At 34.6% G+C, this 17,297-nt stretch overlaps 1 protein-coding gene across 1 annotated transcript in view; it reads left to right on the top strand.

Annotated features, from left to right (window-relative positions):
• Positions 1 to 17,297, top strand: part of U2SURP (U2 snRNP associated SURP domain containing) — a 52,479-nt gene that overhangs the window by 29,044 nt on the left and 6,138 nt on the right. The window contains exons 14-24 of the mRNA XM_007446945.1: positions 1,864 to 1,968; positions 3,424 to 3,490; positions 3,571 to 3,734; positions 5,059 to 5,221; positions 5,637 to 5,716; positions 6,653 to 6,740; positions 7,755 to 7,877; positions 8,941 to 9,097; positions 9,914 to 10,009; positions 10,715 to 10,781; positions 14,863 to 15,022. Coding sequence (XP_007447007.1) covers positions 1,864 to 1,968; positions 3,424 to 3,490; positions 3,571 to 3,734; positions 5,059 to 5,221; positions 5,637 to 5,716; positions 6,653 to 6,740; positions 7,755 to 7,877; positions 8,941 to 9,097; positions 9,914 to 10,009; positions 10,715 to 10,781; positions 14,863 to 15,022 — 1,270 coding nt within the window. The remainder of the gene's footprint in view (positions 1 to 1,863; positions 1,969 to 3,423; positions 3,491 to 3,570; positions 3,735 to 5,058; positions 5,222 to 5,636; positions 5,717 to 6,652; positions 6,741 to 7,754; positions 7,878 to 8,940; positions 9,098 to 9,913; positions 10,010 to 10,714; positions 10,782 to 14,862; positions 15,023 to 17,297) is intronic.

The following is a 17,297-nucleotide window of genomic DNA, read 5'->3' as shown; positions in this document are numbered from 1 at the left end:
TGGCATCACTTAAAAAGCATATATCCAGTATTAGCTTTACATGTGGCTCAGCTTAGTTCTAAACAACATTTTGAGTGTACATTTTGCTGTAAAGTCGACTCACCATTACAATGAATCCTTTGTTTTAAACTTGCTAAATCATTTTTCGTCTATCTTTAATATGCAAGTCAAGTAGCTTTTGACTTAATTCATATAAGTTTCTGGATGTGTAGTATTTGTCCACCTGGTCATTGATTTTATATATTATGATACATAAAATTTCCCTTTAATTTGACATATACCACTGGGAGTTTTGGGACTGAATCAATACCATATCTCCCTTCTTTTAAAAACACTGTCATGAACCATATGGATGTTGAGAATACATTCTCATTTGGATATCAAGACCTGCATATTTGCAGGCCAATTAATACTTCTGTGAAATAATTTTTAGATTTAAAATTGATACTTTGGGTTTTTGTTTTAACAGTTTGAGGTTGAATTAATAATTTTAATATATAGTTTTCCCTCTGTTAAAGATTTATTAAACCTTCATATTTTTCTTTGACCTCTTTTAGGAGGTCAAAAAAATTCATTTTTTCACTATGTAGAGATTTTAGTGTCCACTTAAGTAGGTTGGTTTGAAAACAGAAAATAATTATAATCAGCATGGGATAAATTATTTTACTGTTCATGTACTCTGAAGCAGGGCTTCATAGAGCAAAAAAAATGTCTTATTCTATAACTATATATTTATTTATATTCTAGCAGTTATATGAACTTAATTTGAGCTGGGAATGCTAAAGGTGTAATTTAGTGTGTGCCTTGTACCAAGAGCCAATATCCTTTTGCTTTTCCCATTTGATATTTGCCAACTCTATATGGTGGAGACTGGTGAAATGAGAAATCAGAAGTAGCTATCATAAGCTGAATCATTTTTGCCTGACACTGTAATCAATGTCTAAAATTGTGTTTGGAGCCTAATAAGGTATCAGATTTTAAAAATAAAGACTTTATATAAGCCCAGTCAACAAAATGACGACTAAAAAGTTACATATGTTTATTTTTGGCTCAAATATTGGGAAGTAATTGTTATGAAAAATGGGAAGGGCATATCACCATGTCCCTTATTTCGGAATATTTTGGAAACAGGACTCCATTCGTTTAAGGCTTTGGCAATATAATTGCTTTATCGATTCAGAACACACAGGCAGAATTATACATGTCATGAACTATGTGAACTAGTTTGAAGTGTGGTCCAAAGGGATGTTGCCTCATTAAAGGTCAGATTCAATAAAAACTCCATATGTGTACCAGAAAAGCACAGGAGTTGGATGGATTTTTTTTTTATTATTATTATTAACTCAGACCTTAAACTTGTTAATAGTTGTGCATTTTTATAAATTATAGTCATGTATATAACATTTCAATATCACTACAAAAGTGCTTGGTTTAGGAATGTTTTCTTTTAAAACAGATAGTGTGGAAGTTTTTAGATGGTTATGATAACATGTAAGCTTTAAGTTACGGATTTTATATATTTGCAGCTTTCCAGTTAGTTGTGATTCATAATTTAATGTTTTGCATTTGGAAAGTAAAATTAAGTGGGTATTTAGAAATTGAAATCTTTATTACTGTGAAGCTGTGTTGTGGTTTCCCACCCTCCCTTCCCTTCCCTTCCCCTCCCACTCCCTTATCCCCATTGCCCCACTCCCTCTTAATGCACAAGGTATTAACTATGCTCCAGGTTACTTTCTTGGTATAAAATTCTGTATTAGTCAGCAGAATAATCTTTTTCTGCACAATTATAGTAACTTAGGTCAAGTGTAGTTTTATTTAGTGGTAGGTCTGAATCCATTTTCTTTAACTGTGTTGTTGTTGTAGGAATTTGCTCGCCCTGATACATCGAATGATAGAGTTTGTTGTACGTGAAGGGCCAATGTTTGAAGCTATGATTATGAACAGAGAGATCAACAATCCTATGTTCAGGTGTGCATTTTTTTTATTGTGGTAATAACATTTACATGTAACATACAACTTACCATTTATATATGTACAGTTCAGTGGCATTAAGTACATTCATGTTGTTGTGCAACCATCACCATAACTTTTCACATTTTCCATAACTGAAACTCTGTACGCCTTAAACAATAACTCCCCATTCCTTTGGTCCCTCAGCCCCTGGCAACCACCATTCTACTTTCTGTGAATTTGATTACCCTAGGTACCTCATCTAAGTGGAGTCATACCTTATTTGTGCTTTTGAGACTGGCTTATTTCACTTAGCTTAATGTCTTCAAGGTTCATCCTTGGTATAGCATGTGTCAGAATTTCCTTACCTTTTAAGGCTGAATAATATTCCATTGTATGTATATACCACATTTTGTTTATCCTCAGATGTGCATTTTTAAAAATACTTTAAAATTATTTTTTGGAATTAAAAATACTCAAAAAAGTCCTAAAAGTATGAGGTTATTTTCGTAATGGGGTGAGCAGGCAGTTTTAATAATTAGACTAGAATGTGCCTGCGTCAATTTTCCAGTGATTTCCATGGTTTGATTAATTAAATAGCTTTGTTTTTAGCATTCTCTAGGAGGAAAATATTTTTCATTGTGTTTTTCAATGAAAGAGTCTTTCATAAGCAAAATATGGTAGAATAAATGAGGTTTATAAGAAACTACTTATCTTCTGAACAGTTATATCTAACACTTCATTTGCAATTTACTTAAGTCATTTAAAAACCACTGCTTTTGGGCTTCCCTGGTGGCACGGTGGTTGAGAGTCCGCCTGCCGATGCAGGGGACACAGGTTGGTGCCCCGGTCTGGGAAGATCCCGCATGCTGCGGAGCGGCTGGGTCCGTGAGCCATGGCCGCTGAGCCTGCGCGTCCGGAGCCTGTGCTCCACAAGGGGAGAGGCCACAACAGTGAGAGGCCCGTGTATCGCAAAAACAAAACAAAACAAAACAAAAAACCCACTGCTTTTGAAATTATATCTTGGGAAGATCTCTCGCCATGCCATGGCCGCTGAGCCTGCGCGTCCGGAGCCTGTGCTCCACAAGGGGAGAGGCCACAACAGTGAGAGGCCCGTGTATCGCAAAAACAAAACAAAACAAAACAAAAAACCCACTGCTTTTGAAATTATATCTTGGGAAGATCTCTCCATTGCCAGACAGTACCTGACACATAGTGTTCAATAAAACTGATTGTAAGACTCAGCAAGATGCATACATACCTTATGAGTATTAGTGTCAGTCACAAAGGCAGTCTGGGGTTGGGGTAAGGAAGGGGATAGATGGCAGTGGGTGAGGATTTCTCTTCAGGGATCTTTGCTTTTGGTTTTATTTAGAAGTAAATAGACAAATAATATTTCTCGTTTGTTCATATTTACTTGAAGATAGTTCTCCATTAAAGAATCCAATGTTTAATTTTTTGTTTTTGTTTTAGATTCTTATTTGAAAACCAGACACCAGCCCATGTTTACTATAGATGGAAGCTTTATTCTATTCTGCAGGCAAGTATAATCAACTACTTTGTTTAATTTTGACTCTGAGGTATTAGATCTTTCTAATAACATTCTGGACACTTAACTAGGGAGATTCTCCAACTAAGTGGCGGACGGAAGATTTTCGTATGTTCAAAAACGGATCTTTTTGGAGGCCACCACCGTTAAATCCATATCTGCATGGGATGTCAGAAGAGCAGGAAACAGAAGCTTTTGTAGAGGAGCCTAGTAAAAAGGGAGCACTTAAGGAAGAGTAAGATTTTTACCTTTCTTGTTTTATATTCAGAAAAGTTGCTTTAATGGTCACTTTAATTACTGGTCTTAATAAGATGTGTTAACCCTAAAATAAAATGGTTTTTAAAATTTGTGATTGTTTAAAATAGTAACATCTCTTAACATATGCATTGTAATTTTAAAAATCTTGGCAAGTATTATAAGTGTGTTTCCTACTCAACCTGACCTCTTCCTACTGATAAAAATTATTGATGATCTCTTAAGTGATGGTACTCCAGCAGTGGAATACTTTATATTCTTATAGAAATTATTTCATGGCCCTTAGAACTCTTGCCTCTTTGAATGCAACGTAGAGGTAAAGTTATTTTATGGCTTAGTGAAGTCAAATGGGTGACTGCAAAGCTGCTCCATGAAGTGCCGTGTGCGGCCACCATGGAAGCATGTTATTATTAGTGCTCAGTCAGCACTGCTTCAGGGCAGTTAGCCTGGTTTAAGAAGCAAAAACAAATTTAACTGTTCAAATGTTTAGAGGAAATTCTGTATACCTGAAGGGGAAAAAACGGCCAAAATAATTTTTAGCTTATAGGATTATATACTTCACTGTCAATAAATCTTAATGCTAGTTGCATTGATGCATTGTTTGTGAGAGCATTACTGATAGAGAACTGTAGCATTTGAGAGTATATTTGCTTCTGAAGATGTATGTTCATCATTACTTTTGCCCAGCGATCTGCATACTCAGCCCATAGGCTAAATCTGGCTACCTCCTATTTTTGTAAATAAATTTTTATTTGAACATGGCCATACCCATCCCTTTACATGTAGTCTGTGGTTGCTTTGGTGTTATAGCAGCAAAGCTGAGTAACTGTGACAGAGACTGTGACTTTCAAAGCCTAAAATATTCACTCTGTGATCCTTTACAGACAAAGTTTGTCAACCCTTGCTTTGTATCCTGTCCTAATCCTATGCAGAAGTGCTAAAGTAACAAACTTCCTTCAAAGGAGAGTGAAGACCCCGAAGGTTCTTCAGTGTAATAGGATAATAGGAGTGGGACATTCGCGAAGACTCTTGAAAAAATGCCTATAATTTTAAATTTACTTAATTTGTAAACTAAAAGTCACTAAACTAATTTATTAGTTCCTGGGATACTTTTCTTCCCCATATAAATTCTTTAAAAAAATGTAACATATTTGGAATACGTAACACAAATCAGACTTAACACAATTTAGTCTTCAGAGTTCTATCTGAGTGGGTTTTAAAGAAATTAACTTGTGAGCAGAAACTATAATGGCATTTGAAATTTGTATTTATAAATACTTATAAGTTAAAAAATTCGTATTCAGACAGAGGGACAAATTAGAAGAAATTCTGCGGGGGTTAACTCCAAGGAAAAATGATATTGGAGATGCAATGGTTTTCTGTCTTAATAATGCTGAAGCTGCTGAAGAAATAGTGGATTGCATTACCGAGTCATTGTCCATCTTAAAGACACCCCTCCCCAAAAAGGTATGGGAATACTTACTCCTAATGGAACATTCAGTTAAGTAAAGGAGAGGTAATAGTTGACTTCTGTTTGAATTGAAATTGGTTTCTTTTTTGAATGAAGAAGTTGACTGAAGAAATCTTTCTCGTGCAGTTTCATTTTCCTTCTGCCTGGGAAACTTATCTTAGTTATTAACACACAAATTATCAACAGATTGAAATGTAAATGAGTTACAACTTCTGTCCCTGCCCAAGTCATGGTTGTGGTGATACTGAATTTCTTAAAACTCTTCTCATTAGTTAGGGTTATTAAATTATGGCTAAACATTGGCCTTATGCTGTTGATTCAAAAAATTTCAATATGGAAATTTTTTTAGATATGTTTTTTGCTGTTGGTTTTTATTTTTAATCCATTTTATGCTATCTTTTGGTATTCTAGATTGCCAGATTATATTTGGTTTCTGATGTTTTGTACAACTCTTCAGCCAAAGTTGCCAATGCTTCCTATTATAGAAAATTGTAAGTATAGTGATGTAAGTTGATATGCCTGAACTAAAATATTTAAGGGTAAGGAGCTCAGAAAAGAGGATAGTTTTGTTAATTAATACCCTCAATAATAAATAATTTGAATTTCTTCATAGTTTGTTTAATATTCTAAAAATTGGGTTGTATTCATTGAAGTAAACCACTTTAAGCTAAATTATTACAATCTTTTGAAAGTTTTTCTCTGTTTCTTGATTAACTATTAATAAAAGAACAAATAGGAAGAGTTAAAAAATCACTTTATTCCTATTGTGTATTTAGCCACTTGTGTAATAAATAAGCTGAAACACTAGAAATAGTGGCCAACAAAGGAAGAAAACAAAGGAGCATTAACTATTTATAGAATCAGTGTTCTCTGATCATCATTGTATTGGTTGTAGTTCATTGTTAATGTTTTCCTAGGCAATAGGAAATTATGTTGCTGTATACTGATACATAACTCTTCCTCAGTTCCCCACATTTTCTTTTTGGTGTTTATTTTATGAATTAGGGAAGCTTTTCTTTAGGAACTGGCTCTGAAGGGAAATTTGGAGGTTTGGGCCCTAATCTTGGCGCTGCTATTCCTTCTTTTGCCTTGGACAGGTCACTTACCTTTTCTGTTTCCTATTTTATAAAACAAAGAGGTTGGACTAGATGGCTCAAGGTATCCTAGATGTAAAAGTTCCTTGTTAATTAAGGGAACTAGTTCTTAAGGCTCTTCGTGCGATTTTGCAGAAGACAAATTCAGAATAATAGGAGTTACAAGTTATAGTTTTAGAGTTTAAACACCTAATTCTTATTTTTAAAGATTTACTTGATTAATTTATTTATAAAATTAAAAGTTCAGAGTGGTTTTCATTGGCTAGCATGTTGAAGTAGATAAGGATTTTTAAACACATTCTATTGTAAAAAAACATATTATTTGAATTTCAGTTTTGAAACAAAGTTGTGTCAGATATTTTCAGACCTCAATGCTACCTATCGTACAATTCAAGGCCATTTACAGTCTGAAAACTTTAAGGTACGTTTATTGTTTGGGTATTTTTGCCCTAGTGTTTTAAATGGGAAGTAGGCGCCGGGAAGCACATTGGAGGGCTGAAAGAGTATGTAAGTGTAAGACATAACTTAGATGTTTCAGAAATTATTGTTTTAAAATTTACTGCCATTTTACCTTCAGTATCAAAAAAAAGTCTGAAATTTTAAAATATGTCTAGTGTTTTGTTGGGTGTCTGTTTTAGTTTTAAGGGTTTTATTTAAACATTTAAAATATTGGTCTTTTCACAGAAAACACTCAGAAGATCACTTGTTTTGTAGTGGTATATATTATTTGGCTGGATTAGGAATATAGTTATTCATGTTGAAAGTATATTCAGTTGTTAATTTTTTATTAATGCTCAAGCTGTAGACCAATGTTAAGAAAAGCCAAACAGAATACCTTACTTATAGTTGAAAAAATAGATAGACTTTCATGGGAAGAATACTCATTAAGGAAATTTTTAGCTTGGGAAGATGCCCAATGACCCTACCATTTAGGGGATTCAGACAAACAACTCCATTAAAATTTTTTTTTGACCTCAAATTTTGACCATAAGACAGATTATAGAAAAGTTTAAGGAGGGGACAGAGAGAAGTGTTAGCCAGAATCAAGAAGTACTTCATCAGACCATAAAGGAATTCAGATCAAAATGTGGGCTACCTTGATATCCAGCTTTCATAAGTTTCTAAGCTAGTGTTTCCCAGAATGTGGCCTCACGTGTACCACCAGTGGTATGGGACCTTGATCTTAGGTGACTGAGAGCAAACAGTTACTGTTTATTTTTTATTACATTTATTTTTAGTTTATTTCCTCTTTTAATGGGGAGGTAATATTGATTTAAAAAAATATTGTAATGATGAATAAATATTTCCCTTAAACTTTAAAAAGAATATTGGTTTAAAGGAAAATTTCGCAAATTGTGATGGTCATTATCATGAGATGGATGACATTGGATAGTTTATTGCCCTAAATGATAATTCATTGTCTTTTTCCTGTTAGCAACGGGTAATGACCTGCTTTAGAGCATGGGAAGATTGGGCAATTTATCCAGAACCATTTTTGATCAAACTACAAAATATTTTCTTAGGACTTGTAAATATTATTGAAGAAAAGGAGACAGAGGTAGGTATTCAGTGTATTTGTCCGATTATCTTAAAATTTATTTCTGGAATGCTGTGGAGGTATGATATGTTACAGATGTAACATTTCTTTGTGGAAAATGCCTACTGTTTACCACTAAACAGTGGATTTTTGTTGCTGGGATTGCTGGAGCCCAGGACTTGAAATTGTATGTAACAGGAATTCTCTGTTTTGTGTCCTTATGTGAAAATTGGTGACTTTTAAATTTAATGACATGAAAGGATTTATAGTATATTAGTAGAAAAAAAGCAAGTAATAGAGCAATGTATATAGCATGATTTCATTTTGTTAAACTAAAGATAGCTGTGTAAGTAAACATGTACCTGAAAAGATGCACCACAGTGGTAGCAGATTGTATTCATTACCATTCTGTGTTTTTTTTTAATCTCCTCAGTAGTTCTTAAATCCATCATCTTCATTTCTACCATCCTAATCCAGCTATCATATTTTCAGTTTTACTGCTCCAGCCACATGGTCCTTGTTTCAGTGTCTTAAATACGTTTCCTCCTACCATAGACCTTTGTACATGTTCTTTCCTCTTTCTGGAACATCTGTTCTTTATCTGAGACACTTTGGATCTCAGTTTGAGCATAAATTCATTGAGCCTTCTCAGACCTCTTTAGGTGGAACCTACTTATTACACATTCTAATAACACAGTGCACCTCTTTGTTATAGCAGTCATCGTATATTGTTGTGATTATCTGATTGCCTGGCTCCTTCTCTGCCCCCCTGTCCCCCCCACCCCCTAATTGTACTAAGCTCTATGACAGGAGGGACTAGGGGACCAAAGCTCGTTTTTGCTCATCATTGTATCCTCGGTGCCTCACATTGGTACCTGGCATAATTAAGTACTTGGTAACTATTTGATAAATATTGCACAGATGAATGCGTCTTTGTCAGCTGGATGATAAAAATATATTCTTATTATATCCTCACATTGTACCTGGGAATGTTAGTTGGTTTATACTGGATTGCAAGTTAATCTTTTAGCAATATGACTTTAGCAAGCAAAAGAAAATGTTACAGTAGTATGTGTTTTTATAGGATGTACCAGATGACCTTGATGGTGCCCCCATTGAGGAAGAGCTTGATGGTGCACCTCTAGAAGATGTGGATGGAATTCCTATTGATGCTACTCCCATTGATGACCTTGATGGAGTCCCTATAAAGAGCCTTGATGATGATCTTGATGGAGTGCCTTGTAAGTTCAAACTTCAAACTCATTCAAGCTAGCTAATAAGTTTGATTCCAAGCCTCTTTAATTTCCACACATGCTGATATGGAAAAAGGTTATAATTTCTCAGTAAGGTTGTCAGTCATTAACTTTTTTCTGTCTTTTATTTCTGACTTTTCAGAATTGAGCAACCCAGTAATACATTTGTGCCAAGAAAAAGGTTTCCTTTCTGGTCACATTTATTTGTTAGGACAGTCAGCCTCTTACAATATTAGCAGGTTTTTCCTGTCTTGTTAGGAAACTATAGGCAAAAGCTTGTGTTCAATTGAACGTATAATCCCAGGTGCTTGGTTTTATCAGTTGTATTTTTATTATTAGTTTTCCTAACTTATAGATTCAGTTTTCCTAGTTACCTGAAATCATTTTTGGAAATAGGAAGTATACATAATCTTTAGTACATTTGGATTATATGTTAAAATATTGAATAATATATGAATTCTGCAGTTTAAACAATAATTAGATAAAGGTACTAAAGTTTCTTTTACTTCCTCAGCTTCTCCATTTGCTTGCAATAACCACCTCTGTGTTCTGAGTATATGAGTGTGTGTTTGTGTGTGTGTACATATGCATATGTATATATATAAATTATATTTATACTTATATTTAAAAATTGGACCTCAGGTACAGAGAGTTGGATTAGTCATAATCCTTGTTCTTGACACTAGCATTATTAGTCCCTGTGTGACCTTATTTAATTTTACTTCTTAATAATAAGTGAATACTCATGAGCTCCTTAAGTCATCCTCTGGTAGTCAGAGTTAATGGCTCATCTTTCTTCAATAGTGGATGCGACTGAAGACTCAAAGAAGAATGAGCCTATATTTAAGGTTGCCCCATCAAAATGGGAAGCTGTAGATGAATCCGAATTGGAAGCACAGGGTAAGTAAAAATACAATAAATACACAGCTTTAAAAAATTGAGTACTTAAAATTTTATCAAATCATTGTTGTGTGTGTGTACATTTTCCTTTTGTATTTTATAACATGTTTCAACCTTAAGACCCAGTGTTGTCATATTTTATGTCTAGTGGCTAAGTTTTCATTGTGGTTGCTGTTTAAATTTTCTTAGATCCTTCAGTTTGGATGCTTCAAGAGTAATTAGAGAAATCACTAAAAACCTTTTAGGTTAAGCCGTTTCAGTAGAAAATGTAGATGGGAAGCTGTACCTATTTGGAAATTTACTTAGAGGTCAGTTTCAGAAAAACAAAGCTTTGTCTCTCTTATAATGCTTGACTTCTTAGATGCAGTTTAGACCTGCCTTTCATACTTGCTTGGACATGTATCCTAGCGCTTATAATCTGTAATTGTTAATTTAGTATTTGTACGTTCTAATGAAATAAATCTTACCATCTAGCATAGAAATAAGGATGACATTATTTGTCACCTCATGAATTTGAATAAAATTATAGTATAGGTGTGAGGAAAGAAATACATTTAGTACATAGAAATGGCTATTCAAAGAAAAGATAAATGTAGATAACTTCTGTAATATAAACTTTCAGTTCTAAAGCTGGGCTTCTACTGTGCTGCTGCAAAAATGCTGATTTACCTTATGGAATTACATCCTTTTTTTCCTTCCATTCAGCTGTAACAACTTCTAAATGGGAGTTATTTGACCAGCATGAAGAATCAGAAGAAGAAGAAAATCAAAAGTAAGAATCTAAGTTTCGAATATACTCAGTTTCTTATTGCATATACACTCCCTTTTTCATTAAGAGGTATGCTTGAAATAATAGTGAAGAGGAAAACTTAACTCTTAAAAAAACTTGTTTTAAGAGGATCATTTTTAGTTCTTCATTGTTTTTCCAGTGAATAAAGAGCTTTTGCTTTCTGGTTTTGACGCATCTGGTTTCACTTTGCTTTTGAGTTTGTTTTCCTATGCTAGGTTATACATTCTTACTTTGTAGTTACTAAATGGTCAACTGCATTTATTTTAAATCTTTGTCATCAAGTATTGTTTTGGCTCCACAAAAAGTGTTTTTTAAAATGTGAATGGGAAGGTTATGCTCCTTTTTAGGGGGGATTGTGCATTGCTAAGAAAAATAATGCATTATGACCATTATGACCGTTACGTTATTTAAATGTTAACACCTCAGAAGAACTATGAATAAGTAAAAGAAAAAAACCATTTTACCTTTATTGTACGGAGAAATTGTAGTTTTCAATTTTGCTCTTTGGTAATTACCCCCCGGTTGATTTTGAGTTTAACACTGAATGTGATTATAGGAATTCCTGCTCCCAAATTCTCCTGCAAGTTTATGCTGGTAGTTATTTTTTTTTTTAATAGCACTTGTTGCCACCTTTAAAAATCATTGCAAGAAAGAGATGGCATCAAAGCAGAGGTTTCTGGTTTGGGGTTTTTTTTAAAAATCTTCTTTTATTGTTTTCATATGGAAGAGTACACAAAAGGAAAAGTCCCTTTGTGTCCCAGCACAATTTGAGCATTTGTATGGATTCAATAAGTGGGTGTTAGCATTTAGATTTAAGGCAATATGATTGATCAGCATTTGTGGAAGCACAGTTTGGTATGATGAAGAAAACTTGGCAGTGGTGATGTCTTTCCAGAAACAGTGTGATCAGAACAAGTCAGCAATGATTATGACAACATGTTTACAAAATATAGATGTGGTTCGCTGATGGAAATACCTCTCTGAGGCTGTTTAGGAGTACAGGAATTGGAAACAGTCCAGTTTGTTTTCATTTTTATGTCTGCAGTCCCATCATTAGTAACATCTCTCACCATTGTAGAATCACTGCTTTTTAAAATGAGTATGTGTATTCATAAAATAATTATTTAAGGGAAAGGAAGGGTAGAAAAGCCATTGCAGAACTCAAATATTGTTCAAGCAGTTTTGTTTCTAAAGTTTTGTTGCATTGAATTTGATATTTATGTTAATGTTTGAAATGTGAAAGCATTTTTGTGTTGATGGTAATTGTACATTCATACAGTGAAGCATGGATCACTGAAAATATAATTTATATTTTTGATTTTTCCTAGGAGCTCCAAATAAGTCATGATAACATGAAAATAACTTTTTGAAAGCAGGGAAAAATACATTCTCACATACTACTGCTTTCTGGTCCTTGAAATTTTCTTGCGCCTCACTGCTGCTCTCTAGTGGCTGAATCCAAAATGCCTTTTTACCAAGGAGCTGCTTTTTTTGGGCGGGGGTGGTGGTGGTGCTGCATTGGGTCTTCGTTGCTGCGCGTAGGCTTTCTCTAGTTGCAGTGAGCGGGGGTTACTCTTTCTTCGTTGCGGTGCGCGGGCTTCTCATTGCGGTGGCTTCTCTTGTGGAGCATGGGCTCTAGGCATGAGGGCTTCAGTAGCTGTGGCTCGCGGGCTCTAGAGCACAGGCTCGGTAGCTGTGGCGCCCGGGCTTAGTTGCTCCGCGGCATGTGGGATATTCCCGGACCAGGGCTCGAACCCGTGTCCCCTGCATTGGCAGGCGGATTCCCAACCACTGTGCCACCAGGGAAGCCCTGGAGCTGCTTTTTGACACTAGTAATTATTGTCTTTGCGGCAGAAGGGTGATTAAAAAATATATATAGCACTACTAATGCTTTGGAGAAAAGTTCCAATAGTAATTTAATTCGTTTGTAATGAATTCTGTATGGGTTTAGTCTTGAATTTCCAGTTCTTTACATGAAGAGCAAGATGAGGCTGTGATGAGATCTGAACCTAGAACTGGTAACTAAGAGCTAAAGTCAAAGCCAATTAGAACAGATCACTCAGGCCTTACAAAATTTAAATAGCAGCTGTAAAGTATGTATGTATTTTAAATTCTCAAATTGTAGTGTAGTTCATTTTAAAAGTCTTAAATAATATGATTAGTATTTAGTGTCTAGCCACCTATATTCTTTCTCTGTATGTATAAAAACATGCATATCTATTTAAAGCATAGATTATGTAATATTGTACATACTGTTCTGTGACCCATGTTTTTCACTCAGGTATCATGGGTTTTGTTATTCCATGTTAGTCCATATGTTTATCTGCTCTGTATTCATCTGTGGTTGAAAGCAAGCATTCAGATAAGTGTACAAGGAAGTTTATCAAGGAATATTTCAAATTGCAAAAAAATTTTTTGAAAAAATTGTAAATAACAGGCTGGAATTGGTTAAGTAATCTCCATTGAATAGATAACAGTTTCATTAGCTGTGTTGCATCTTTATTGATTAACTCTTTCCAGAATAATCCTTCAGTAAATAATCTGTATTTACACACACACATGCACTTTAACCACTAAAAGCATCTGAGACACTTGTAAACCTATTTTGCACCATAAAACAAGAAATTCTTGTCTTTTAAAAAAATTAGCTAAGAACTGCATTTAGGAAGTTTCTGACAAATTAATGAGAAATATTAAGTAAAAGTTTATTTCCGAAAAGAATATGTTTTTTAATCGTTGGTTTTGGCTTTTTCCTCTTTTTTTGTCACCTAAGTATTGTATTGAGTTGTGCCTATATGTGCTACTAATGATTTGTGGGGCTCTGAGAGTATAAAGCGTGAAAAGTATTTTATTAGTATTCTAGAAAGGACCTTTAGATGAGAAATAAAAAAGCTAGTACTCTATTTTTATCTACCTTGCTTAAATTTTTCTCATTCAGTGTGTGACTCTAAAATTTTATTTGGAAAGGATTTGGTTATAATTGTTTTTATATTATTATGAATAGTTTTAAATATATACTAAAAGAACTCCTCTTATTCATGGTAGAGTGTAGTTAGTACTCAAATACCAATATATAAGGGCTTATCAGGTTCAAATATTAAGGGAAAATGGCATATATTCTAGGCTGTGCCAGTAATGTTCATGTCATAGTATTGTTTATGAGGAATTTTGTTTGTATATACATAAACATTTTGAGTTTGTACATGGAAGACTTGTTTTGCCCAGATCCAACATTTACACTCAAAAGGCCCAGTCCCAGAGCATACAACCTTTTTTTTTTTTTTTTTAAGTCCCATCATTCTTTGTGCTTCAAGAACATTGAAGAACATTTGTTAATCCTATCCTGGCAATGATGAGCAGCTTGTCATAGTTGCTTCCCTGTCTGTTTCTACTCGATTGCTTTTGGAAGGACAGGAGAATTTTTCTTTGTTGTATCCTTAGCTATGGTAGTCACTTAGTTTATCATTTTCTTTTTATCTGACATAGAACCAATACAACTTTCATAATCAACTATGACATGAATACTAATGTGTGCTAAAATTTAAAATTAATACACTGTTTTATTCTTAGGGTTATGTGTTAATTAGATAAGATCTTTTACTTGCTGCATAGAAACTCTGTGACTCAAACTTATGTATTTTCTAGCTTACAGGCTCTGCTGAAGGGAGGGTAAACATTTGGCTTTTTAAACATTAACCATCATGCAATCACTCTTGAACTACAAAGTATGCAGAAATCACTGATTGATTATTCATTTCATTTAACTGTTGCAAGGAAAGTTTGTTTTGAATGAAAAGCACAGAAGTAACATTAACATAAGCAGAATTTTTAGAAGTGTGATTATGTTGAAGCCCAAATTTTTTCTATGGAGGAAACATAAGAGTTTTATAAAATTGTTATTTGATCAGATATTTAGTAAAAAATGTTTTAGTGACGAATTGTCCTCTTTTGTTAACATTATTTAAGCTCTAAGGCAGTGAAAAATCAAAAAGCTGTACTGTAAAATGTAATTTTTTCCTTGCTGTCGTGACATACAATGTATTCTGCTTATTTATTTCCAAAGTCAAGAAGAAGAAAGTGAAGATGAAGAAGATACTCAAAGTTCCAAATCTGAAGAACATCATTTGTACTCTAATCCAATCAAAGAAGAAATGACTGAGTCCAAGTTCTCTAAGTACTCTGAAATGAGTGAGGAAAAACGAGCTAAACTCCGCGAAATTGAGGTTAGTATTGCATTGAAGTTTAAACTACACTACACTGGCCTTCTTTCACTTTTCCCACCAAACTGTGCTTCCTCTTAGCATCATACCTTGGTCCATACTGTTCCCTCTCTGCCTGGAAACCTTCATACCAGCTGTCTTCCTTCAGGTCTCTTAGTTCAAGCATCTCTTCTGTCTTTCTGTTACAATTTTACATGTGTTGTGGTGTGTATTGCTTTTTTCTTTTTGCTTGCTTGCTTGTTTAGTGTGTTCCCCACTAGGCTGTGATTTCTGCAAGGGTAAGGGACCATGTCTCTTGTCTGTTCATCATCATATCTCCAGTGCCTGGCACATAGGAGATCCTCTCCAGATATTGATGTAATGAATAGATTATATCTCACATTATGAAATCCATCACATGTTGAGCATAAATAGTATGTAACAAAAAAAGTGAGATATTTTCTGACACGTTTAAGTTATGTATACGTGGTACTGTACTAGGCTCATTTTCAGTGTCTGCACAAGTGATGGGGAGAGAGTAGATGTTGATTGGGGCTTAACAATAAGAAGGGGAATAACTTATGCGGGAATCCAAACTCTCAAGACTTCTCTCTCTCCATTCCCTTTTCTATTATAGTGTCTTTTTAAAATTACCAAAGGTATTCAGACATGTCAGTGAGGGGAGGGTTGTATAATGGGAGCCTTCCTTATTTCTTGCCCCAAGGTGGTGGAACATTCCCAGTAAATGTTAGCAATCGTGTAGCAGTCAGTCCAGAATCTCAAAAGTGTACGTGAGAGTGAATTTTAATACTCTGTCCGTTCATTTAACAGTATTTTATATGCCTACTGGTTGTCAGTGCTTTTCCTCTTACTAACTTACAATACCTACCACCTTAATTTTCCACTTCTCCACTTACTCACTGCTGGGCTGGTACAAGTTCTTGCCCACCTCTTTCTCAACATCACCAAGCCAAAAAGTTATAGAGAAGACGTTTTGTTTCACCCTTACACAGAATCAGTGTGATGTCAATTTTAAGTAGAGGAGGGATTTTCAGAGTTAGTAAGTTGATTCATTTTTACTGAGGTATATTCATATACATTCTTTATAAAATTGTAGGGGAATAAGATGTTGTGTTATCAGTGAATGTGCTCACCCGTGGACCTTTTTCAAGCTGCACATGGCCCTTAACTCTCAGAACTTCTCCCAGTCTTACTGAACTCTGCCTTACTGACCTGATGGATCTATTGGAGTAGAAACAGAGATTGAGTTCAGTAAAAAATGTATTTTCTTGATAATTGAATTACCCTCTTATAAATGCCAAAACAGACTGTTTGTAAATGTTCTGTTTTCTTATTGACTTGAAAGAAAACCATGTGATACAACTTTTGTTAATTTGGATGGTTCTACACTGTATACGTTTATACTGATTTGTGCTATACGTGCATACACAGAGGTGCACATAGCAACACACCTTATATATATACATTTCCCTACTTTATATGTTCTTTGAGAATCTGGCCTCTCTCTTTGTTAGATACTCAGCAGTGGTTCATCCTGCTCTCATAGTGGCTACCCTATTGCAATTTACTTACCTTTTTGCGGTTTGGACGTGAGCCAAATCCTGATTTTAAAATGTAGATCTTGGGTTTGTTATAGAATTATCTATTCTTCTCCCTTATTTACTCTGAGATTTAGTCGTGTGGAGTAAAGGTCCACAACTGGTGGCAAATTTGAACTAGAACTCAGGGCTCATGAGCTTTATTCATGCACGCTCTCTTCTCTGCCCCTAAATTCAAATGTCAGTTTCTGAATTTAGAATTCAGTGAGTACCTTTTTATTGGAGAACCCTTAAATAAAGAATTAAGTTCTGATTCGTTTTATTATATACTATAGTATATATAGTATGTATAATGTATATTTATAGTGTAGTTTTTCTTTCTAAAAGCTCTTTTCTTCCCCACATGTGTCGTAATAAAGACGTCTATAGCTGAATCTTTTTTACAACGGGATTAATAAGAACCAAAGGATTTGTGTTATAAAATATTGACATTCTCTGCAAAGCACTTAGAAAACATGCAGCCATAAATTACAGTGTTTACTGGAAGCAAGTTCTTAATCTTTCAGATTCTGCTTAGAGCAGTGCCTAGGCTGGCATTTTCTTTTCTCATTCTGCTGTTGTCTCCGTTTCTATCAATAGGGGTTGGAGGAGTGGAACACTAGGTGGGGAGCCAGGTGAAGGGTCTTCTTTTTTGTTGAAGTAGAAAGATCCCTTTTCTGCCCTCATCCCTGAGGAAAGAG

This window comes from Lipotes vexillifer, unplaced genomic scaffold (genome assembly GCF_000442215.2).
Source record: "Lipotes vexillifer unplaced genomic scaffold, Lipotes_vexillifer_v1.1 scaffold40, whole genome shotgun sequence".
In the NCBI taxonomy this organism is placed as follows: domain Eukaryota; kingdom Metazoa; phylum Chordata; class Mammalia; order Artiodactyla; family Lipotidae; genus Lipotes; species Lipotes vexillifer.
The sequence above is the reverse complement of the archived record's forward strand: the minus strand, read 5'-3'. Positions and strand labels throughout refer to the sequence as shown.